At 44.4% G+C, this 26,457-nt stretch overlaps 1 protein-coding gene across 1 annotated transcript in view; it reads right to left on the bottom strand.

Annotated features, from left to right (window-relative positions):
* FGL1 (fibrinogen like 1) overlaps positions 1-26,457 on the bottom strand; it is a 59,010-nt gene that overhangs the window by 10,199 nt on the left and 22,354 nt on the right. Inside the window, exons 3-5 of the mRNA XM_082265034.1 lie at positions 7,609-7,789; positions 2,996-3,155; positions 1,203-1,300 (exon numbers count right to left, since the gene is read on the bottom strand). Coding sequence (XP_082121160.1) covers positions 1,203-1,300; positions 2,996-3,155; positions 7,609-7,789 — 439 coding nt within the window. The remainder of the gene's footprint in view (positions 1-1,202; positions 1,301-2,995; positions 3,156-7,608; positions 7,790-26,457) is intronic.

Genomic DNA, 26,457 nt, shown 5'->3' with positions numbered 1-26,457 from the left:
AGCTACCTGCCTGATTCCTTGGAAAACCTTGGTTTGTGTCTTGTTTTTGATGAACCTTAAACCCTTTGCTCCTCTCATGAGCTTCCTGATTAAAGCCATGTCCCTCTACTTCTTGTTTCCGGATTGTTATGCTCCTCTCCAGCCAATATCTTGCTCTTGTCACTCCTGCTGCCGTCCGTACCTTCACAACCATTTGTTACTGAACTTTGGTTTCTTCCTTCAGCTATGCTTTTGCTTGATCCCTCTGCAACCACTTGTTACTGACCTTTGACCTGTTTACTGACTACACTTCTGCTTGATTCCTAATCCCTACCTGACACCATCTGCCACCTTTTAAGGCTTGAGAAAGGTGCACATTGCCAAAAAAATGCATTGCCTGCATACCCTGTAAAACCTGTCCAAGGTCGACTGTGCCTGTGTGCATGCAGAGCACTTTTTCTGTCTTCCCCTTGTGCGTGTGCGCTCGGGTCACTACTCTCTGCTCACTGCACTGCTGGCTGCCTGTCATTTAACAGTCCCAGCTGTGTTTACCCTACCGAGCTGTGTGCTGATCCAGATTCTCCTCTCCATCCACACTTGTCTATCTGTGTCTTCCTGTGAGTCAGTGATTGTGTCCTCTCACCAAGCTGGATGCTGCTTTTTTACATGTAAGTGGATACTTTTTTATTCCCGATAAAGTGAATTGCTGTACTCTCGCTCTGCACTCTGCCTTTTGTCTCTCATTTATGAATTTCCCGAAAGTTATCATTTACTAATCAGAAGTATGGTTCAGAAAGTTAACTGGATTCAGTAGACACACTGATAATTGTTTTCCATTCCTTTAGATGCCCCATATTTTCTAATTGGTATCACCTGATCAAGAACCCAAACCTTTCCCACACCAAAGACACACTCTTGTGAAGCAATGGACAGAACATAAGAGGTAACATCCTTATACCTCCTAACCCTAGCAATAAAAAAAAATTACATTTCTTTCTTAAGGAATATTAATGACATTGTTTCATTCCGAAAGCAAACATTAACTTTACTATTTTTAGGATCATAAGTTCAGCACCACTAGCCTTAGTAGTAGTAGTACACTAAGGAGAGTTACATAATCTGTGAAAATGTGAAAAAAAGGTTTATGTCTTTCAATTCAGACTGGGATTCAAGTCATTACTAGGTGACAGAATAAAAGGTCTGTTAATGATAATGTAAAGTACCTTGCAATGTTAAGAAGTGCAAGTTATCATTTCCTAGCCAGAATTCTCCCTTTGCTGAAGCGAAATCCCCAAATCCTTGTTTATAGTCAGTCCAATTCCTAATGGAACAGAAAATCAAGTGTTTATGTGTAGTTATAATATCGGCAATTATAGTTTTATATTATCTACAAGATTTAAATGTTTATTTTGCAACTGGATAGATGAATGGACACGATACTTATTAACGCACAATATAATTTTGATCCAAGTTAATGTCTGCTTGCTAATACAGGGTCAGGAAAGATTGTTTCCACTTAAAGGGAAATAAAATGCTTTTTGCTCAAATTTCCAATGTTTTATGAATGACTGCAAGTTTAGAAATTGATCTTATATGTCATTTTTTCATTACTTGTAAAAAATCTACAATATACAGTAATAAAAAGTGCTTCCATAACACTTTGTCTGCAGAGCATTCTGAGCGTTCTAAAAAGATGATTTGCAGTAGCTTTTCACTGGTAGGCTGGGTCTCTCTCATTGATTCTCCATATACAGTAGAGCCATATAAACTAAAGACAAGGATGATGTTAGGCCCTCTCTCTGATTCAGCATGTGTATTCTACAACAAAGCTGAATGCCAAGAGAATAGAACACACTCTCTTTACAGCATAGGGATAAAGAACTGTAGCTCTTAAGCTCCACCTGCTAGCTGCTTGAACTTGAAAAATTCATATACAGTATTTTTCATAGTTACTTATATAATGCTTACCCCCAAGGGGTCAATAGAAATATACCAGGTCTCGCTTACCTGCTCAGATGATGCCAGCCTTAGATACTAGTTCCAAAGCACACTGACAAAGGCTCAATTTAGGGGTGTTTGTTTGAAGATTTATTGTAGTATGTGAACACAGACAGGTACATAAGGGTGCAGGATACTCCAAAACATAAGCAATCATAAGAGGACAGATTCTCAGGCAAAGCCCTTCAGTAGCAGGCTTAAATATTGTTGGAGGTAGAGGGGACAGCCAGCTAGTCCGGGACTCTATAAGAGCGGTCACAGTTCTTGTAAAAACCTCTAGTGTTTATTTCTCAAAGCACAAGAACACCTGGGGATCTAGGTGAAAGGTTCTACTCATAATGTCAGCTCCCCAATTAGCTCCCCTGTGACACTTATCAGTGAAAGGGGCCCTTCTCCAACCCAGCTTCCTAAGAAAGTGTCCTCCAGCAAGTTTGTTTAAGTTCAGTTTTTCTCCAGGGCCCTCAGGCAAGCACATGCTGAGGCCTAACTGCAACAGCTCTTCAGTGCCACAGGCTGCCTCGCAGAGGCAAAAGAGAGAGAGAACTGAACAGACCATTCCAAAACATTTATCTTCTTCCCAGCCACACCTTCTGGTCCCCACTACCAGGGATTGGCTTGGGTCAGATAAAACCCAGTGGCTGACCCTCCTACTCCAGTTCTGGAAGCTTCACCCAGAGGCAGGCAGGCCTAATAAATAAATTGCCGCTCAGCTAGGTACAGCATGACCAAATACGACATTTAACCAGCCTAGGGCAGGGCACTAAATCTAAAAAGAATTAAAAAATATTTTGGTCCAGGAAAATCTGAGCGCTAGTTGTAGATAGAGCTAGATGGGCTAGTCAGCTTCTGGTTTCATATTTGTGTCTTAGGTGTTTCATCATTGAGACCTTCTTGCAATCAATACTAGCTCTGTTCTTGTCCAACTGGGAGTCCTCAGTGTTACCACCCACCTTTGAGTTTTTCAGCATCAAACAAAAGATGTACTTATAAAATGCCTCAACCTTATAAAAAGATTTACCGAAAGAAATTTTGGCTTCCATCCAAACGTCTCTGAAAAACTGTCCAGCCCCCTCCCTCAGACATGTCGCAGTACGCATAGAATGATGTGTTGCTTTGCAATGGTTTAATCTTGTAAAAGCCACTCTGTTTATGTCCATCGTTGTAAATGTCACCACAGTCTGATCAAAAAGCAAATAAATAAATAAATGACAGAAGATGAATTAGTGACCTATAAAGCCTGTGAAACTTTGGTGTATTATTGCCAAATTCGTCTGCAGTTTGTTACATATTCTGATTCTTCTATATAGAAAGATTAGACATATAAAAATAGCTGCTTTTTCTCATTAATATCACTGGACAACACTAATACATTATGAAAGGAAAGTTCTAGCATTACTTCCTGCTGACTTGGATATTGCCCATTTGCTAGAGAGCTACTCTATTTAGGAGTCCTGTAGTGAATGTTCAGAGTCTAAAGCATGGCTGGTCACTAGGCCGAGAGAGAAGGTTGCGATGACTAGTTCACATTACAGGAAGCTGTGCTGTTAATTAACACAAGACACTGGATTTAGGTATGAAAACAAGGCTGATTGTTTATGACCCTAAAACGGTTGATGAGGCAAGAACAGGTGGCGTAACTTCCAAACGTTCCATACTTTTCTCTATCCTATAGTTTAGCTTTAACTCTCCAGCATCTACTAAAAACAACAGTAATACATAGAAAGCAAAGTAAAGCCTCATAGAGATCTACTATAGCATGAATATGTTTTCATTTTGATGGATTATCAAAGAAATGGCAGAAACAATACAAATATTGTATTACTGGTTAAAGTGACTTGGCCCCAGAATTGTTCAGTTTACTGTTAAAGAAAAAAAATAGTATAATTACCTGTGCCAAATGCTGTTGTTCCATACTTCACCCCCTATGTAACCTGTAGTGGGGGGGGGGGGGGGTTAGCGGATGGAAGCACAGCATATGGCAGAAGTGCCCCAGAAGTGTCGAATGCTGAAAAGTCTGGTGGAGGCTGCAGAACTTGAACAAAGAGACCACCAGAGTAGTAAATATTCTTTCTCTTCCTTGGCAGGGAACTGCTTTGGACATATGGTCAAGACTAAAGATAATTCCAACTAGCATTAATTACATCTAGACTGGTAGAATTATATAACCCAATGCAAACTAAAAAGGACACTAAGGAACCATTTACACTATACATTGCAAGAATGCATGTGTTTTGTGCATGTAGGAGATCTATGTAAAGGCCCCCTATTAATTTTGTATGGGCTGAGTATGTATCTTAATGCACGAAAAAACAGACCTGCAACTTTTTTTTTTAACAGGTAAAAGTTTTATTAAATGTAATGCAGCATACAAAGGCCTTCAACTTTTTATTGCAGCACCCCACAATACATAGATGGTGTACTGTACATTTGTATGTTGCGGTGGGCTATAGTGCACATGGATATTGTTGCATCATATATGTGCATTGGAATAGCGTTCATTTTAAGTAGAATTCTGAATATACCTAACTTACCACATTTTACCTCAACTCACACCTCAAACACATATCAGAGAATTAAAAACATAGTGTGTATGGCTGCCTCTCCTCCATAGTTGTCAGTGGTTGGGTGAGCACTGACACAGAATGGCAGCAATTATTAACCCCTATTGATCTTAAACCTGTGCTAAACCCATCAATTTAAATGTTTCCCAAAACTGTTATATTTAAGGCATGCTGTGAATGATAACTGTTAAGCCCCGTACACACGCAACGATTATCGGCCAACCGATCGTCCGACTTTAGTCCAAGTTGTGTTTTGTTGGTTGGAATGTGCCTAGACTGCACACAAATTTTCTCGGCCAACAAAATTCAACTTCAGAAGTGATGTCATGTGTTGGTTTGTTTTCTTTGTGTTTTTTCTTCACTGAACATGCCCAGACTTGCGCATCAGATTTTTCCCTGTCAAAATCTGTACTGACTGCACGAAAATCGGCCGTTGTGTTGACGGCCAACAAAAATTTTATAGTCTGCACACCAGATTTTTTTCGGCCGAAAAGTCGGAGTTGGTTGTCGGAAGCATCATACTAACAAGCCGGAAATCGGCAGATCGGACGTTGGCCGAAAATTCCCTGCCAATTTTCGACGCGTGTGTACGGGGCTTTACAGTTGCTTCTGCTCTCAACCAAACTATCAACCCAACAAATAGGTGTATTAGCTTATCAGATGTGCAGCACAATAACAACTGAAGATCAAACAGAGGATAAGATGGCAGCTTCCTCGGCTGTAATAGAAAGGATGGTTTAGTTCCACTTTAATGCATGTCTAAAATTTAGACATAAGCAGTCCTGCCAGCTTTAAATATGCCAACAAATGTTGGCAGGTTGCATTTAAAAAGCGAAATAGATCTACAATTTTATCCTATAACAGAAATGTTATTTATAATGGTTTTACCATTTAGGGCAAAGTATCAGATTGTTGTTGTAATAACCCTCCGCTACTAAAACGTACATTCCCTGCTCCCCTTTCCCTCTTCCCTGTTCATCCTCCAGGGGCCAGGTTAGAAATCTCTGTGTATGCTCTAAGTTACTCTGCTTTAGAGCTTACACTGGATCTTCCCCCAGCCCTCACTTACCCTCACCTGCAAGGGCCTGCTCCCCTAATACCTATAAGTACCAGGCATTTCCATTATCTCCAGTAGACAAACAACATAGAAGCACAGGAAAGGTAAATATTATTTGCAGAGGAGGTGGGCTATAAAGGATACCTATTACTTTGCTGCAAATTGAAAAAAATGACAGATTTACTTTAAGGGTAAATTAGTCTAGAATTATACAAAGCAATCACGATATACAAGCCCGATTCCAAAAAAGTTGGGACACTATACAAATTGTGAAAAAAACAGAATGCAATGATGTGGAAGTTTCAAATTTCAATATTTTATTCAGAATACAACATAGATGACATATCAAATGTTTAAACTGAGAAAATTGATAATTTTAAGGGAAAAATAAGTTGATTTTAAATTTCATGGCATCAACACATCTCAAAAAAGTTGGGACAAGACCATGTTTACTACTGTGTGGCATCCTCTCTTCTTTTTATAACAGTCAGCAAACATCTGGGGATTGAGGAGACAAGCTTCTCAAGTTTGGAAATAGGAATGTTGTCCCATTCTTGTCTAATACAGGCTTCTCGTTGTTCAACTGTCTTAGGTCCTCTTTGTCGCATCTTCCTCTTTATGATGCGCCAAATGTTTTCTATAGGTGAAAGATCTGGACTGCAGGCTGGCCATTTCAGTACCCGGATCCTTCTTCTACGCAGCCATGATGTTGTAATTGATGCAGTATGTGGTCTGGCATTGTCATGTTGGAAAATGCAAGGTCTTCCCTGAAAGAGACAACGTCTGGATGGGAGCATATGTTATTCTAGAACTTGGATATACCTTTCAGCATTGATGGTGCCTTTCCAGATGTGTAAGCTGCCCATGCCACACGCACTCATGCAACCCTATACCATCAGAGATGCAGGCTTTTGAACTGAGCGCTGATAACAACTTGGGCTGTCCTCTTTACTCCATATGACATGGTGTCCCAGTTTTCCAAAAAGAACTTCAAATTTTGATTCGTCTGACCACAGAACAGTTTTCCACTTTGCCACAGTCCATTTTAAATGAGCCTTAGCCCAGAGAAAATGCCTGCGCTTCTGGATTATGTTTAGATATGGCTTCTTTTTTGGCCTATATAGTTTTAGCCGGCAACGGTGAATGGCATGGTGGATTGTGTTCACCGACAATGTTTTCTGGAAGTATTCCTGAGCCCATGTTGTGATTTCCATTACAGTAGCATTCCTGTATGTGATGAAGTGCTGTCTAAGGGCCCGAAGATCACGGGCATCCAGTATGGTTTTCCGGCCTTGACCCTTACGCACAGAGATTGTTCCAGAATCTATGAACCTTTGGATGATATTATGCACTGTAGATAATGATAACTTCAAACTCTTTGCAATTTTTCTCTGAAAAACTCCTTTCTAATATTGCTCCACTATTTTGCGCCGCAGAATTAGGGGAATTGCTGATTCTCTGCCCATCTGGACTTCTGAGAGACACTGCCACTGTGAGAGGCTCTTTTTATACCCAATCATGTTGCCAATTGACATAATAAGTATCAAATTGGTCCTCAAGCTGTTCCTTATATGTACATTTAACTTTTCCGGCCTCTTATTGCGACCCGTTCCAACTTTTTCGGAATGTGTGGCTCTCATGAAATCCAGAGAGTCAATATTTAGCGTGACATTTCAAAATGTCTCACTTTCAACATTTGTAATGTTATCTATATTATATTGTGAATAAAATATAAGTTTATGAGATTTGTAAATTAGTCCATTCCTTTGTTACTCACAATTTGTACAGTGTCCCAACTTTTTTGGAATTGGGTTGTATAAACTACAGTTGCCCTTAGCATGCATTCAAAACTAGTTATAGTTGATATTGTCAAATCAGCAAAAAATAATTTCTCATTGGTTGCTTTGGCTTACTGCACTTTATAGATTACTCTTTGCCTTACTGAATATATGCAATGGTCTTAGTGGAAAATATCCAAAAGAGTAAAAAAAAAGGAAAGTATTATGAACTTACCCGCATAGCTCCGTATTTCTCCGAGGTTGATAACTAACATCTCATCTCCCCGATCCATAAACTGCAGCTCCCTTTCTCGTAATAGATTCTCAATCTTTATTTGCTGCAACTTGGTTTGCTGCTCAAGAAGCCTCACTTGGGCCTTTAGTCTCAGCTGTTCTTGTAAACAGGCATCCAAAGCCTTCCATAACAGAAACACAGGGTATTTTTTATGGAACTGAACCAAATGATAATGCAAACAACAATAATATGATGCATTCCCAAGTAGCATAAACATTATAATTCCAATACCAATGTTGGATGCACTGTACTAAGCAAGGTCACAATGTAGATGGCTACTGTGAAAGAAATGTATCTGCAGCTTGCAACAAGTATTTGAATAAAAATTAGTTGAGTACTTTATTGGAGCTCCGCTCAAAAGGGGAAGCTTCGCTTGTCTGCCTCTTCTTCCCTTCTGCTGCCACATTTAATACCTTTTGGGGGATTGGGTACCTGGTTTTGACATGTACCTGCTCCGATCACCATGGGTTCCACCCCCCCCCTCTCCCCCCGCAGCCAGCTCATTTGCAGAGCGCAGTGCGATTTGCATATGCACAGTAGGAAACCGGCTATGAATCCTCAAGGATTCGCTGCTGGTTTCCCTTAGCCGAGATGGCGGGGCGAGCCACTTCACTTTAAGAAAGGGTTCTTCCAAAGTTGCAAATGAGCCCTAGCATACATTTAAAGAGAACGCCCAACATGACTTTTGGGTTACATTTGTCAGGACACAGTCACAGGTTGAGTCTTCCTTGTTGTCTCCATCTTGATGTACTTATGCAGTAAGAAGCAGCGTATGTGAAAAGAAGAGTATCTGGTTTTCATAGGTCTCTGATTTTCACAATGTATTTCCTAGAACCACTGCTAGTTTTTTTAATTTCTGCCACGGTCCCCATTTCTACTCACTCCCTGCCACACAGACAACCATAACAGGAAGTAAAGTGAAATCTTTTCCACGAGACATAGAGATCCAAAGAAAAACAAAAAACGACTTGCTCCCTACTCTACCTGAAACATAAAAAATATTACATTTTGGTTACAGATAAACTTTTTGGGATTTTTTATGTGGCATAACTGGGTATCTTACATCAAGCATGTAAAATATTGGTCCCTAATACTTAACATCCTTTTTATAGAGACGTTTAAAGGAAGATATAAAAGACATAAATAATGCATCTATCTAATCATTACCACATAAGTAAATGTATTTTTTAATGAAAGCAGTGTATGTACCTGAATTTGACATGGTATCAGCCTCTTGAAATGTATGTTCAGCAGGGATGGAATGTGAGAGGAAGAAAGAGTACAAAAAGCCACTTAGTTAATCTGCTGATAAGAAGCATGCTGATAGGAAGAGAAAGCAGAGTGACAGAGAGATAAGCTCATCACTGTGGTGTTTCTCCTTTCACTGTCCAGACTTGGCTTAGAAGAATTGGCCTAAAGTGTAACTCCACTTTTGTTGAGAAAAAAACATTCCCCTCTGGGTGATCTATGTACATTACAAGGATTTTTAACAAACTTTGTTGCAGATTCCTACCTTTTGTTATTCTGAAGAAATCAGTGTTTGTCCCTCTGTGCCTCTGTGCTGAGTGGGCCTAATGGGAGTGGTTTTATAATTATCTAACAGCTGTGGCAGCTGCAGGGCACTAACGGGAAAGCTGCTGGGCCTGCATCCCTTTAGAAGTGTTCCTATTGGGGGGGCGTGGCCGAGCTGCGGATGTGAGCGGACGCCAGGGACACTAGCTCCGCCGTTCATCCTGTAAACGATCCTTCCTAGCACCGGATCCGGTATCCTTCTCACCTCTGGGGAGACCCTGTAGTAATCTACACATCGGGGCGCATCTAGCGGGCGATCCCGACACCTCCTTCACTATGTCCAAGCGGGGTAAGGATGGCAAGGCGGCTCTGGCCGTGGCGGCCCAAGATGGCGGCTCCCAGCAGCGAGCCTCTCAGAAGGAGAGGTACATGGAGGCTGCACAAAAGCTTTTCGCCAAGTCAATGCCTCGGGATCCTCCTGTGGATGGCGGGTCGGCGCTGCCGGTCTCCCCGGACTCACACTCAGATGCGGATGACACAGTGCCGCTGGGTGACATCTCGCATCAGCTGAGGGATTGGGAGACGGCCGGCCTGGAGCAAATCCCAATGCATTCATCCCCTTCTCCTGATGCGGAACCCACGTTGCGGGACATTATGGCGGCTGTAACTACCTGCACTACCTCCATCACGGCTCTAACTGCTGAACTGAAGGGGGTTAAGGCCGAGCTCTCATTCATGCGCCATGATATGCAAAAGCTCAGGGAGCGCACGTCTGCAGTAGAAGGACGGGTGAGCTCCCTGGAGGATGACATGGCACCCATGCAAAGGGAGGTGAAACACACTGCATTGCTCACAGCTCAACATGCAGCCAAGTTAGACGATTTGGAGAACAGGCTTCGCCGAAATAACATCAGGGCCATTGGAATTCCAGAAAGAGCTGAGGGTAAGAACCCTGTGGGCTTTATCGAACAATGGTTAACAACTACGTTTGGGCAAGATGCTTTTACCGCCATGTTCTCGGTGGAACGTGCGCACCGAGTCCCTATGCGCCCTCTCCCTCCAGGGGCCCCTCCCCGTACGTTTATCTTCAAACTCCTTAATTACAAGGACAGAGACGTCATCCTGGCTAAAGCTAGAGAAATGCAGGGGCAATTAAAGATTGACAACTCGAGAATATCACTGTTTCCTGACTACTCTGCTGATGTCCAAAAACAGAGAGCGAAGTTTGTGGATGTTAAAAGGAGGCTGCGGGACCTTAACATCCCCTACGCTATGCTGTTCCCTTCCAAGCTGCGTGTGGTCGCCAGAGGTGAGGTCCTATTTTTTGAAAAGCCTACTGCCGCCGCCCAGTGGCTGGATACCCATGGCGGGGCGCTACGCGCTGCCGCCTCTCCCGGACGTGGAGCCCCGTGACACTTCAGTTGGATTCCAGGGTCCTTTGGATTTCTTGCCTCTTTGACTAGGGAGTACCCTAGTTATCTTTTGTTCTGATATCCGGATGTTATGCTAGACTATTGAATATTGGCGGATGCTGTTCACGAGAAACACCTGCGACTGCCCCTACCATGCTCGCAGTTCCTGAGGAGATTGCTGTGGCATCTGCAGTCCCTCCCCGGATTCCCCCTCGTTGTCCTGGTTGGACATACCCTGTTGCCCTACCCCTGTCCCCTCACGTGGCAGACGTGGTTCCCTTCCTCTCCCTCTATCCACTTATTCCCTGGACTGTGACTTTGTTCATCTATTTCTTCTGTCTACTGTTGTGGCCTGCTACACTATCGCTGGTATGGATCTTCTATGCTCAGACTTTCCACGGTGCCTTGGTTCTTCTCTCCCATTTCTGTATGCTTGCCTACCATGGTTGCTTGGAGGTCCTCTGTCCTGGGGTATCCTCACAGCTGTTAATGTGGGTACCTGGTCCTACAGGTGCGCACCAGTGCGGGCACCGGATGCTCCTCCTGCTTGTATGTTTTATCCAAGACTATGGCTGAGACTGTTTGTTTAGTGTCCTGGAACGTTCGGGGCCTGGGGGACCCGGTCAAGCGGACAGCGGTTTTCCGGCATGTTAAACGCATGCGGGCAGATATTGTCTGTCTGCAAGAGACTCATTTCCCTCCGAATACTGTGCCTAACCTAAATCCTAAAATGTTTAGTCATCAATATCACTCAGTGTTTTCTAGTTACTCCAGGGGAGTCAGTATTCTCATTAGAAGGGGGGTCAGGTTTACTTGCTTGCAAATTGTGACTGACTCAGAGGGACGATTTATTATTCTACTGTGCCAAATAGCGGGTCTTACCTGTGTGCTAATTGTAGTGTATGTACCTCCACCTTACTCCACTGGGGTCCTCAAACTTATTATTGATCATATGGTCAGATTTCCTGATGTGCCTCTCCTAATGGTGGGGGACTTCAACACGGTGCTGGATGTTCAGTGGGATAGGTTCTCCCCTCACTCCGGTGGTCCTCATGCAGCTGGGGGGCCTACGCCTTTCAGCCGGCTGGTGGGGGAAATCGGCCTGACGGATCTGTGGCGGATGGGGCATCCGGGGGAACGGAAGTACTCCTGTTACTCGGCTGCTCACTCCGGTCTCTCTAGAATCGATATGGCGATGGGAAATGGCTCTCTCCTGCCGCTGGTGGTCGGGGCGGACTACGAGCCGAGACTGGTCTCTGATCATTCCCCGCTTTGGGTTCGCCTGACCCTCCTGGTAGGACGGAGTAGACCTCTCTGGAAACTTAACTCGTTCTGGTTGTCTCTCTTCCCTAGTCCTGACCCTGTGCCGGCTTTGTTGTCTGATTTTTTTGCGCGTAATTTACGTACGGCTGAACTGGGGGTAGTCTGGGATGCTGCTAAGGCGTTCCTCAGGGGTCAATTCATATACATCATTAATGGTATTAAGACTGCCACTAAAGCCTGGGAGACCACGGTGCTAGAGGAGGTATCTAGGGCAGAGGGAGCCTATGTCGCGGATCCATCGGATGCTACTCAGAGGTCATGGTTAGCTGCCCAGAATTTGGCCACTACTGTGTCAGTTCAGCGAGCTGAAAATAAGCGTTTTTTTCTGCAGCAGCGGTACTTTGAAGAAGGGGAAACCACGGGTCATATGCTAGCTATGTTAGTCCGTGCGCAGCAACCGGCGGCGTTTATACCTATGATCAAGGATCCCCAGGGGGTACAATGGACTGCAGCGCCTGACGTTGGGAGGGTGTTGCGTGATTTCTTTGCAGACCTCTATTCTTCAAAAATCACAGCTGGTAGCCAGGAGATTGAGGATTTCCTGGATGCTTGCGAGTTGCCCACGCTTTCGGCCTCGGATGCGGCTATGCTGGATGCTCCTCTTTCAGAGGATGATATCTTTGCCGCTTTGAAATCCATGCAGAATGGTAAATCACCGGGGGTAGATGGCCTGCCTTCGGAGGTGTATGGGAGGTACGCTGAGCGACTGGTTCCAGTCTTGCTCAAGGTCTACAACGAGTCGTTCCGTACTGGAGGCCTGCCGGCCTCTATGTCCGAGGCGATTGTGGTCCTAATACTTAAACCTGGCAAAGACCCCTTACTGGCGGATTCTTATCGGCCCATCTCCCTCCTTACTGCTGATGTTAAAATTCTAGCTAAAATTCTGGCCACACGGCTTTCCCAAGTAATTCAGACAGTTATCCATCGCGACCAATCGGGATTTATTCCCACCCGCTCAACTGCCCTGAATCTTAGGCGCCTTTACCTTAACCTCCAAGTACCTGTAGATAACCCGGGCAATCGGGCTGTCTTTTCGCTGGATGCCGCTAAGGCATTTGACAGTGTCGAATGGACATATTTGTGGGCGGTCCTAAAAAGATTTGGGGTGGGTGTGAACTTTCTGACATGGGTGCAGGTGCTGTACGCAAATCCGACAGCTAGGTTGAGAATCAATGGGGACCTGTCTGAGGCTTTCAGCCTTCATAGGGGTACTAGGCAGGGCTGCCCTCTCTCCCCATTGCTGTTTGCCATGGCATTGGAGCCCTTGGCGGCGCGGATTCGCTCCTCGCCGGGGATAGTGGGCTTTAGGAGAGGCCCACGCATGGACGTCATTTCACTGTATGGGGATGACACCTTGCTCTATTTGGGCGACACCCAGGGGTCCCTGCAAGCTGTTATGTCCCTAATAGATTCCTTTGGGTCCCTATCGGGCTTCTCCATCAACTGGGACAAATCGGTCCTCATGCCGCTGGAGCCGCTACCTGCGCCCCTCCCTGACTGCGCTTCTCCGGTAAGGGTGGTGGACTCGTTTAAATACCTGGGGATTATTGTAACCAATGACCCGTCTACATACCTGACTCTGAACTTAGTGCTTCTTCTTCAGAAATTTCGCTCTAAATGCTCGAGCTGGTGCAAACTACCATTGTCTGTTGCAGGGTGTGTCAATTTAATTAAGATGGTCTGGTCTCCGCAGCTATTGTATGTCCTTCATAACTCCCCGGTGTGGATCCCTAGGAGATGGTTTCGTAGGATAGAGTCGCAATTCCGGGACCTTATTTGGCGTAAGAAGGTGGCTAGAATCAAACTATCTACATTACAACTGGGGAAGGACTTTGGGGGCATGGCGGTCCCAGACCCTAGAATTTATTTTCTGGCCTCCCAGTTTCAGCATATGGGGGGTTGGGGTGTCTTAGACCCACTGGATCCTATTGGCTCTGTTTTGATACCTCAGGACTCCCCACACCCAGTGCTGGTTCATCTGGAGGCGGGATTTGCCTCTGTGCAGTCGGGGCTTCCGACGATTAACCTGCTCAGGATGGTCTGGCGCTGTGTCAAGGGGATGCTTCAGATCCGGGGATTCCTCAGTAGGACCCTGATCTGGCGCAACCGGAACTATAGGGAACTGCTCAAATTGGAGGGGGCTGAGCTTTGGGAACGGTTTGGTATTTGCTTCATGATACAGTTGTTTAGAAACGGAATACTGAAGTCCTTCCAGGAGCTGCAAGCGGAATTTGGTCTCCCTAGGAATTTCTTCTTCAGATACTTACAGTTGAGACATGCTGTATCGGTCCAGGCACAGTCCACCTGCTTGCAGCCTGCTACTCACCGCTTGCTCGGGGATGTCTTCCAGGTCTCGGACAGGAAGGGCATGATCTCCAATGTGTATGCCATATTGTTGGGGTCCCTGCAGGATCCGGCCTCTCTGCCGGCTCGGGCAGGGTGGGAGGGGGACATTGGCCCTATTGATGGCGAGACATGGGATCTGTGTCTCTCTTCAATTCCTTTGGTGTCGGTGTCTGCATCTCACAAGGTGTCGCATCTAATGCTGTTTCACAGGGCCTATAGGACACCGGTGCAGTTGTTCCGATGGGGTCATAGGTCCTCCCCACTTTGTCCGAAATGCGATAGAGACCAGGGCACATTAATACATATGATGTGGAGGTGCCCAAAACTTTTTCGCTATTGGTCAACGGTAATTGATACCATCTCTAGAGTATATAACTTTCAATTACTGAGGGATCCGCTGGTCTGTCTGCTTGGAGCCCTGGAAGTGGAAACTTTGTCTCCAAATGCACATGTGGCTGTCTTACGATTGCTCTACATTGCACGAAAGCTCATTGCTAGATACTGGATCTCCCCCAGGGTGCCTGGCGCGGGACAGTGGATCACTCAGGTTAACGCTTCTTTAGTACGAGAAAAACTGACATACCAGCACCGTAGGGCACATCGGAAGTTTGCGTCATTGTGGCAGCCGTGGCTGGATGATCCGACCTTGGCACCGCCTCAATTGGTTCTGGATAGGCTACTGACAGGCTGATTGTTTTAATTGTGAACACCCTTTGTCGATGGATTGATGGGGAATGTGGTGGACCGGCTCTCACTATGCACTGCTGGTCTGATCCGCGCTCCTCGCTCTCCATACCCTCTTTCACCCTTCTTTCTGAACCTCTACCCCCCTCCCCTTCCCTCTCCCTCTTTCGGTCCTTCTGTTATCTGCCGCTGTTTCCCCCTCTCACTGAGCCTGTAACCACTCTGTGGTCTGAGCTGACTAATTCTGGGATTGATCCTGTGTGTAGGTTTAATGATTATTTTCTCAGCACTCAGCTCGTGATTATCCTAATAACTCCCTCCTCCCCTATTACCCAATCCCACATTGTTTCCCTCTAATTCCTCTATTGATATGTGATGTTCCTGTTGTTTACCTTGACATGGCTTGTTATTGCGGCCTTCAGTTGTATTCAGGGATACTGTTGCTGCTAACTGGTTTATGTATTACTGTTACTGCTGACTGCTCTATTTTGCATTGTGATATTTATGCCATGCAATGTTTAATATTCAATAAAGTATTATATTTTCTCTCTGAAAAAAAAAAAAAGAAGTGTTCCTATTGGGAGTGTCTCACCAAAAATGACATTTTTGTTGCAGGGGATGCCAGAAATTTGACTTGTATCTTAGGCAGACTTCTGGAAAAACTGGTGAGCCAATCACACAAGCAGGAAATGATGTTTCTGGGGTGTGGTCAGTACACATTCTGTGTACAGAACAGCTCCAGGCAGCCATATTGCATTCTATTTTCAGAAAATTACAACAGATGCAGATTGAAAAGGAAAGGTCATTTTTAATAACATTCAATTACAAAATGATTTGTGTCGCAATTGTATACGCTATATTGTTTTTTCTTTATTTGCTATTTTTTTCCCCCATGAAATTGGATTTACCCTTTAAATTATGCAAGTCATCAGAATAAAAGCCTGGTAAACACTGGGTTGAATGGGAAAAAAACCTGCCAGCTCCGTTTGGAGCCACTGTACTAACAATCTGACGTTAGTACAGTGGTCTCCCTCGCTGAGCTGTTGTGTTCTGACAGGGGGATGGCCCCCGTTGAATGAGATCGCTGATCGGGAGCTGGTCACCTGCTGGTTTTCCAGCATGCATTTCAGACAGAAGCTGGTTGAAAGGCTGGCTTCTGTCGGACCAGCTGCCATACACATAGGCTGAATGTTGGCCCGTTTTTATTAAACCGGCCGATGACGCCCATCATTTAGCCTGTGTGTACGGAGCTTAAGGACATATGTTAGTACTTTAGGAGAAATCTTTGTATTAAAGCTGAATATTGTAGCAAAAGCTAGTTTTGTTATGTTATCTTTTAATGGACTATTCAGTTGTATCTTGTTAGTTTTGGCTGAAGATCTGCTTTAGGGCTGCAGGACTCTGTCTTAGAATTAGGAGTTCCAAGATGCACTTTAGCAAATTCAAAATTGTAGTAGAACTATGTTTCTTGGCTAGGTATTACAGTTTCTCCTGGCCTGACCACAGATCTAGCCATATTAATGGGAATACAAATCCACATCCGGTAAATATTTTCTGGTGACATCTCAAAAGTTCTAGTGTTATGGTCATGAGCGAAAACAGACCTCCCAGGAATTGCTTACATTCTTGTAATAAGCTCTTCAAAACCAACAGCTTGGAAAAACAGTAGAGTCATTTAAGAACCATCAGAAGTGTTCCAAGGGATCATGCTGTCATAATTGAAGCGGCACTCCAGGAAAAAAACACATCTTTATTAGGTCTAGCATGTGTCAGCGCCAGCAATGATAACCCTCTTAAAAAAACCCTTGCATGTGTCAGGACCAGCAATGATCCACCACAGCAAGTGACAGGGCCAGCAATGATAACTCCCAACAAGTGCGGAGGGTAGTAATAAAAAACTCCAGCAAGTATCAGGGCCAACAATGAAATTTCACAGCGCAACACTCCTATCAAATGTCAGGGCACGCAATAACCCACTGCACAATAATAACGCACAGCATGTGTCCGGGGAAGTAATAACCCGCTGCACAATAGTAGCCCCCCAGCACAACAATAACCCTTAGCAACAAAAAAACCCCGCTGTTCCTGGAATAAATAACAACCCTGTCAAGAAAGGGTTCACCTGCTGGTGGCACTGTGTCTCCCAGATCTATAGGCTGCAGTTCCGGTGTCCTCCAGCACGTGTCCCTCAGCAGCCAGAAGCTCACATCATCTCATGCAATCAGTCATCACCTGATGCCGGTTGCAGGAAGTGTATGTAAACCCTATCCCTGCTTTTCATCCCTGCCTTGGTGTTCTGTCTCCATGTGCCCCTGACCTGCGTTCCTGGTTCCTGATCCTGGACCCTGACCCTGTAGCCTGATCCCTGCCTCCCTGCTCACTCTGTTTGCTGTTTCCCTCCCCCTGTCCTGTCTTGTTCCCAGCTCCCTCTGCTTGATCCCAGTGTATGACCCTGGCTCTGTTAGGACTACGATTTGTTTATCCTGTTTCCTGTATATACTTGGGTTGGGCAGTTGTTCACTATGTGTCACTATTGTTTGGTTTTTGGGTTTTGCTTTTTTTTTTTTCACACAGTTTCGGTATATTGGAGGTGCGTTTACATTTGTGTTCACTTACTCTTAGATAAATTATATTATTTTACACTTTACTTGAGCCTGATATTCTCTGCGGCAGTTCACAAATTTCTGGTCTCACCTGTTCTTGACCCCAATTTTTCCTTTCAATAATAACCTCTGGCAGCAATTATGACCCCCATCTAAAATAATAACGCCTCTATCCCCAAAAAATACCCCCCCCCCCCCCAGCTACAATAATAACCCTATCACTGATAATAACCTCCACTTTCCCCAGCAATAATAACCTGCTGTCCCCATAAACAACCCCTAGCACACCACAATACCCTTAGCAGCAATATTAACCCCCATGGTTTTCAGCAATATTAACCTCCAGCAGCAATATTAACCCCCAGCAATGATAATACTCCTATTGTCACCAAAATAACCCCCAGCAGCAATATGAACCCCCAGCAATGATAATACTCCCCATTGTCCCCAGCAATATGAACCCTCACTGTCCCCCAAAACAACCCCCAGCAGGAATAATAACCCCAGCAAAAATAACCCCCACTGCCCTCAGAAATAATACAACCCCCAATGTTCCCAGCAATAATAACCTCCAAAAGCAATATTTTTTCCTTAGCAATAATAACAACCCACACTGTCTCCAACATTTAGACTACCTAGAAACATTTGGACCATGGGTTCAAATCCCAAGCATGGTATCACCTGCTTAAATTTTAAACAGTATGCTGAAAATAGGCGAAGGCCTAATTGCCACTGCCACATCAGCATGATTGTTTCTATAATTTGCAAGCTCAATTGCATGCAATGGTAAGTATTATTATGTGGAAATAAAATAATCAAACACTAGTGAATACACTTGGTGTTAGCATGGATGGGATGTGAACTTATGACCTAAGTGCTTTTTTTTTTTATAAGTGCAGACCACTAAGCAAATGTGTTGAGTATAATAAGACTTGCATAATACACTGCTCCAAAAAAAATAAAGGAAGACTTTTTATTCAGAGTATAGCATTAAGTCAATGAAACTCCTGGGATATTGATCTGCTCGGTTACGTAGCAGAGAGGGTTGTTAATCAGTTTCTGCTGAGTTGGTGTTAATGAAACAAACAACAGGTGCACTAGATGGGCAACAATGGAACAACTTTCAAAACAGGAATGGTTTTACAGGTGGAGGCCACTAATATTTTTTTCCCTACTCATCTTTTCTGACTGTTTTCCACTAGTTTTGATTTTGGCTAGGGTCAGTGTCACTACTAGTAGCATGAGGCGATACCTGGACCCTAAAGGTTGCACAAGGAGTCCAACTCCTCCAGGATGGCACGTGCCATTGCCAGAAGGTTTTCTGGGTCTTCCAGCACAGTCTCAAGAGCATGAAGGAGATTCCAGGTGACAGGCAGTTACTCTAAGAGAGCTGGAAAGGGCCTTAGAAGGTCCTCAACCCATTAGCAAAACCTGTATCTGCTCCTTTGTGCAATGAGGAACAGGATGAGCACTGTAAGAGCCCTACAAAATTACCTCCAGCAGGCCACCTGTAGGAATGTCTCTGAGCAAACAATCAGAAACAGACTTTATAATGATGGCCTGAGGGCCCAACGTCCTTTCATGAGCCCTGTGCTCACTGCCCGGCACTGTGGAGATTGATTGGCATTTGCCATTGAACACCAGAATTGGCGGGTCCACCACTGGCACCCTGTGCTTTTCACAGATGAGAGCAGGTTGACCCTGAGCACATGTTACAGATGTGAAAGGGTCTGGAGAAGCCTTGGAGAACGTTATGCTGCCTGTAACATTGTTCAGCATGACCGGTTTGGTGGTGGGTCAGTGATGGTCTGGAGAGGCATATCAATGGAGGGATGCACAGACCTTTATAGGCTAGACAATGGCACCCTGACTGCCATTAGGTATCGGGATGAAATCCTTGGACCCATAGTTAGACCCTATGCTGGTGCCAAGGGTCCTGGGTTCCTTCTGGTGCATGGCAATGCCTGGCCTCAAGTGGGGAGAGTACGCAGCCAGTTCCTGGAGGATGAAGAAATGAATACCATTGAATGGTCCCCACGCTCGCCTGACCTAAATCCAATAGAAAACCTCTGGGACATAATATCTCGGTCCATCTGACGCCACCAGGTTGCACCTCCGTCTGTTTAGGAGCTCAGTGATGCCCTGGTCCAGATTTTAGGAGGAAATACCTCAGGACACTATCTATCATCTCATTAAGAGTATGCCCCAACGTTGTCATGCATGCATACAAGCACGTGGGGGCCATACAAACTACGGAGTACCATTTTGAGTTGCTGCAATGAAATTTCAGCAAAATGGATTACCCTGCTGCATCATTTTTTCACTTTGATTTTCAGGTTGTCTTTGAATTCAGCCCTCTGTAGGTAGATCATTTTCATTTCCAACAAACGATGAAGTATTCTTTCGTTCCTAACACATTACCCAGTCCATATCAGCATAGATATCCAGCGTGATAGTTTTCCCTATTGAGATCTGATGTTTTCAAAGTGTTCCTTTAATTTTTTTTGAGCAGTTGTAGTTTAGTTTGATTAAATAATGAACATAGATAATTAGAACTCTAAAGTCTCCTAAAAAATAAATTTAATATGAAAAAAAATGAACATATTACGAGCCCTCAGTGTCATGTTGAACTGGAACCTATTATTCCTACCAATCATATCCTAGACATCACCCGTCTTCAGTCTTCACGTATCCTGCCCAGAAAGACCTTTGTGGTGCCCACCCTTCGGTCCAAGCTTCTCAAATGAGCACATGACTTTAAACTCTTGGTGCATCCTGGTGTGCAATGTACCTGTTTACAAGTGGTAATGAGTAAGCGACTTTCCATGTCGTGAAACGTGTCTACCTGCAATTGTCCCATGTCTCACAGTTTTATCGTTGTTATTGTTTGATGAGGAATAAATCACTCTGTTTTTTATTTGAATTTCCGGAGTGCGGTCACTTCTTTCCTATGTGATCAGTTCACCGGATGAGGGATCCAACCTGCACCTGAAACTATCTCACCTGGAGCGGTCACACCTGTACTTGGATTTCAGAACAGTTTTTCTGCAATGTACCTGTGCCTTCCTGCAGGGTTACTACTGCTGACCTTCACTTCGGAAGGATGTTGAAGATTATGTTCAGGCTTGCTCCTTTTGTGTACAGTCTAAGTCTTCCATATCTGCACAAGAAGGTCTCCTTTTACCCCTACCTATTCCAGATGAACCATGGGATTGCATCTTCATGGACTTTAGTTCTGAACTACTCCCCTCAGCAGGATCTGCCATTATCTGGGTGGTTGTGGACAGGTTTTCTAAAATTTGTCACACAACTCTACTTCGAGGACTACCTTCTGCTGTCACTTTGGCTTCCATCTTTATGGTATGCCCTCACACATCGTTTCTGATAGAGGAGTTCAATTTACAGCTTGCTTCTGGAGGGCTCTAGCCGCATCCTTTGGAATCAAGCAGGTCTTCTCCTCAGCCTTTCATCGGCAGTCAAATGGGCAAACTGAAAGGGTCAATCAGAATGTTGAACGGTGTCTTTGTGCCTTCATTTCTGCCCGTCAGGATGCTTGGGTAGATCTTCTACTCTGGGCAGAGTTTTCTCTCAATAACCACACTATTTCAAGCTCTGGGGAGTCTCCCTTTTTCACTGTGTATGGTTGCCATCCTTCTGTACCATTTCCAGTTCCCGACCCTCTCCTGCAGTGCCTGAAGCTGCAGAGATGCAATGATCCTTGAATTCTATCTAGCCAGATGTTTTCAAGAATATACATCTGGCAGCTTCCAAATACAAAGTAACTGCAGATCATCATCGCCGCGTGAGTCCCAAATGGTCTCCCTGCAGGTTTAAGTCAGATTGTACTAGTATGCACTGCATGCTAGTACATTATGACAGACTTACGTACAAAACAGAGCCCTCTAGTGATGAGCTTTAAGAGCTCTCCCCAGTCCCAGGCGGTTCCATCTTCACCTGGTCTTCCTTACGGGATTCGTATTTTCAGTCACTTGATTGGCTGGGTCAGGGTGACGTCACATCCACGCATGGGTTCGGGAAACCATGGCACACAGAAAATGTGGTCTGAGTTGTGCAGCTCAGATCACTGACAGGCAGGGGGACATTTATGACAGAAGAGACATCTAGGGTCTCTTCTGTTATAAAATGGCTGCCTGTAAGCTTTTTTTTAAATTACTGATTTTACTACCACTTTGAAAACAAGGCACCAGTGTCAGCTTCCAGATGTATTCCCTTACAGTTATCCTGTAAGCCTTCTAATGGAACTCCACTTTGTTTTTTTCAGTGAAGCCTGCATAGCATTAAAACCAAGATCAGCAGATCGCTGGCACAATGCTTAGGCCCCTGCAGACTATTTCTCTATTTGCAGGTCTGTAGTGAGGTAGAGGAAGTATTAAGCGCTGCGCAAACTGTTGGCGCTATATAAATCCTGTATAATAATAATAATCAATGGACAACAAAGGCAGTGATGTCACCACACTTGTGCTTCATTGAGAACTACAAGCCCCTTTATCACAGTGGCAGATAGTACTTGTAGTTATTTCATTCATTTGATTTTGAGCCACGTACAGCCAAGTCAAATTCAAAAGATGATAGTAGCTTATGGAGAGAAAAAAAAAACTGGATTCTGTAATGGAGGGGGTGATTTGGGGGTCGGACTAACATGCAACATGTTCAAATAGATGGACTTAGCTTTTAACATAAACCTGACAGAAATCTAGAGACTACCACTGTTCCACTTTTGAAAAAGCTAGTTGTCTTGCTGCAATTCTGAGAAAATGCAGGGCGAGGGAAATTTGGGCCACTACTTTTCTCAGACTTTCCTTATCTGCATAACTGCTCTGGGTTGTTGACTACTGGTATTAAAGCCAGTGGGTAATTTTAAGGGCCAGGCAACTGGACTACTTGGAAGGTCATTAGTGGCACCTCTGCATTTTCCTTGACAGATAAACCATTACTGAGCCTCTTTAACAGATTATTGTAAGGTTCTGGCACTCTCAGTGCCTCCTATCACATTATTTCCGGGTGATTTCCATCTACCTAGATAGAAGAAACACATATAGGTGTGTTTCCCTTTAAGACTGATGCTGTCATCACTCAGCGCCGGACTAGATGGCTATTTAAATCGCCGGTTCTCACTCACATGTGTTCGTTCAAACACCCTTACCTGGATGCTAACTTGGCTTGAAGCTTTCGTGCTTGCAAGCATACCTCGCTGACGGAACCTCGCTGCGCTGATCCCTGTATCCCGCTTCCGGATCATCCGCTCCTCCTGAACCAACCTTCGGCTGTATTGCTATTAGTGCTAAGTACCCCGCAGGGGAACCCTCTATAAACTTATACTAAGCTTACACTATCTAGCTCTGCATAGTAAAGACTATTTATCACATCTGCATATCTAGATTGCTAGCTCTTAAGACTTCTGCTACTTATTCCTGCACTGGGTTGATCTCTCTTGTATGTCCACCTGCTACTCTGTCATCTGCTACCATACATGATTGCTAAACCTACCTGCATCCATCTGCTACTGTCTTACCTTCAAGTGTCTGTCACCTACCACCTCCACTCAACCTGTCTCTTAAATCTGCATCACTGTGTTACTACATACATAAAGTCACTCTAGGAACCAGCTTGTTGAGTGTGTGTATTTACTAGCTGAATTAAGACCTTCCACACATGATGAGTCATTGAGGTTGGGAATGGTATCTCAGCATCTCTCTTACATGACTACTGAAGTGGAATATTTCTGCAGCTGAAAATCCACACCATACATGAAACGCAGGAGCGTTACAGATTGAACGAACCTACAAATGGATTCAGCAGAAATAACCACTCAGGTGACACAATTAAAACAGCAAGTAACTGCGTTAATACACGCACTTGCTGAATTAAAAGAAGACAATCAGGCTCTGTCGCAGCAGGTAATTAGAGTGACACAACTTACCTCTGCTCAGTCTCCTGAACCCAAAATAAATCCTCCTTTGGTATTTACAGGCGATCGCAAAAAATTTCGCAAATTTAAAAACGCATGTGAGTTACTTTTCTTGTTAAGACCCCGTACCTACCTTACTGATCATATTAAGGTTTGTACTATTATTTCTTACCTAACAGGCGATCCTCGGGCCTGGGCAGACTCTCTTTTTGAGAAAAACGACCAGCTTCTCAGCTCCTATGCCTTGTTCCTAGCAGAACTTACTAGCCTATATGATGATCCCAATAGACAGAGTACTGCCGATTTTCAATTAAGATCCTTGAACCAAGGTGGGAGACCTGTGGAAGACTTTGTCGCAGAATTCAAGAGATGGACCCTTGATTCAGAATGGAATGATGCATCTCTGAAAACCCAATTTAGGCTTGGCCTATCAGAAGCCGTTAAAGACGAGCTCGCCCGAGCGGATCTGCCAAAAACCCTGGATGCATTGATACAACTCAGTATCACCATAGATAGAAGACTACGAGAAAGGAAGTCTGAAAAGATGGGAATGCCATTATCCAGTTCTTCTCGGATTTCGGCCATTGACCCCACTCCTAAACCCGCTCCAGATAACCACAGACCCCGGCTACCTAGGGAAAAAAGGAAACCTAATAAAAATGGTGATCCTGCCTGGTCATGGTCCAAGCCTGCCTTAAACAGTCAGCCTTGTCACTCTGACACATCCCATTTGGACCCTGATCCTACAGAGATGGATGAGGAGCCTATGGAGATTGGTGCCATACATACTAGGTTGTCCTTACAAGAAAAAAGAGATCACAGGAGAATCTGTGGCCTTTGTTTTTATTGTGGTGAAGGGGGACATTTCATTACATTCTGCCCAACCAGACCCCATAGGCCTAAGGCTCTCCCAATGGAGGCCAGGCGAATCCGAAGGGTCTTCCCTGAAAAACAGCCTGGAAATTATCAAGGCTGTTGCCAGCCCTGTCCCCGTTCTATATCAGAGAAGGACACCCAGAAATTAACAAATATTGGAATAGATATTCCTTCAACTCCAGTGAACTTGATACCACGTTCTAAAAAACCTCCTGTACCACCTCCTGAGGATACTCCTATTTTTGCAAGCACATTTTTAGCTTCCAATGAAAATATTGAGATTCTTGCACCTGACTGCGTACGCGCTTCTAATGGCACGGTGGTATGTAGGAAGGATCTGAGGATGTTTGAAGAAGCATTGGTTGCTAGGACTACTAGGATTACTTCGGATGGTTATGCGTCCGATTCTAGTGAGGGGTTCATGTAGCAGACACCCTAACAACAAGTGATCCGATTCTCACATCGGTTACCAACCTGATCCGATTCTCATATCGGCAACAAGTGATCTGATTCTCGGATCGGTTACCAACCTGATCCGATTCTCATATCGGCAACAAGTGATCCGATTCTCAGATCGGTTACCAACCTGATCCGATTTTCATATCGGCAACAAGTGATCCGATTCTCAGATCGGTTACCAACCTGATCCGATTTTCATATCGGCAACAAGGGATCCGATTCTCAGATCGGTTACCAACCTGATCCGATTCTCATATCGGCAACCATTTTTTTTTTTTTTTTCCGATTTTCATATCGGAGACCAGTCTCATCCGATTCTCGTATCGGCAACCAGTATTTTCCGATTCTCGTATCGGCAACCAGTCTTATCCGATTCTTGTATCGGCAACCAGTATTATCCGATTCTCATATCGGCAACCAGTCTTATCCGATTCTCGCATCGGCAACCAGTCTCATCCGATTCTCGCATCGGCAACCAGTCTCATCCGATTCTCGCATCGGCAACCAGTCTCATCCGATTCTCGTATCGGCAACCAGTGTTATCCGATTCTCGTATCGGCAACCAGTCTTTTCCGATTCTTATATCGACAACCAGCCTTAGAGGCCTTCCGGAGCCGGCCTTACAGGGGGGGTACTGTAAGGTTCTGGCACTCTCAGTGCCTCCTATCACATTATTTCCGGGTGATTTCCATCTACCTAGATAGAAGAAACACATATAGGTGTGTTTCCCTTTAAGACTGATGCTGTCATCACTCAGCGCCGGACTAGATGGCTATTTAAATCGGCGGTTCTCACTCACATGTGTTCGTTCAAACACCCTTACCTGGATGCTAACTTGGCTTGAAGCTTTCGTGCTTGCAAGCATACCTCGCTGACGGAACCTCGCTGCGCTGATCCCTGTATCCCGCTTCCGGATCATCCGCTCCTCCTGAACCAACCTTCGGCTGTATTGCTATTAGTGCTAAGTACCCCACAGGGGAACCCTCTATAAACTTATACTAAGCTTACACTATCTAGCTCTGCATAGTAAAGACTATTTATCACATCTGCATATCTAGATTGCTAGCTCTTAAGACTACTGCTACTTATTCCTGCACTGGGTTGATCTCTCTTGTATGTCCACCTGCTACTCTGTCATCTGCTACCATACATGATTGCTAAACCTACCTGCATCCATCTGCTACTGTCTTACCTTCAAGTGTCTGTCACCTACCACCTCCACTCAACCTGTCTCTTAAATCTGCATCACTGTGTTACTACATACATAAAGTCACTCTAGGAACCAGCTTGTTGAGTGTGTGTATTTACTAGCTGAATTAAGACCTTCCACACATGATGAGTCATTGAGGTTGGGAATGGTATCTCAGCATCTCTCTTACATGACTACTGAAGTGGAATATTTCTGCAGCTGAAAATCCACACCATACATGAAACGCAGGAGCGTTACAATTATACATTACTTTGAGAGATTTCTATTTTTTTTAACCACATTACTTATAATATTTGTAGCGCTACCCTCAAAGAAGCTGCTGGTTAAGACAGGTCCTCTCTTCTTTGTTTCAACCTCCTCAAAGGCCTCAGTCCCTCTGACACGACAGGTGCAGAAACACAGCAAATAATTATCACCCAATAACATACTCTATTT

The sequence above is a fragment of the Pelophylax lessonae genome (assembly GCF_965119305.1).
Source record: "Pelophylax lessonae genome assembly, chromosome: 1".
In the NCBI taxonomy this organism is placed as follows: Eukaryota; Metazoa; Chordata; class Amphibia; order Anura; family Ranidae; genus Pelophylax; species Pelophylax lessonae.
Note: the sequence above shows the minus strand (reverse complement) of the source record. Positions and strands in the feature narration are given on the sequence as shown.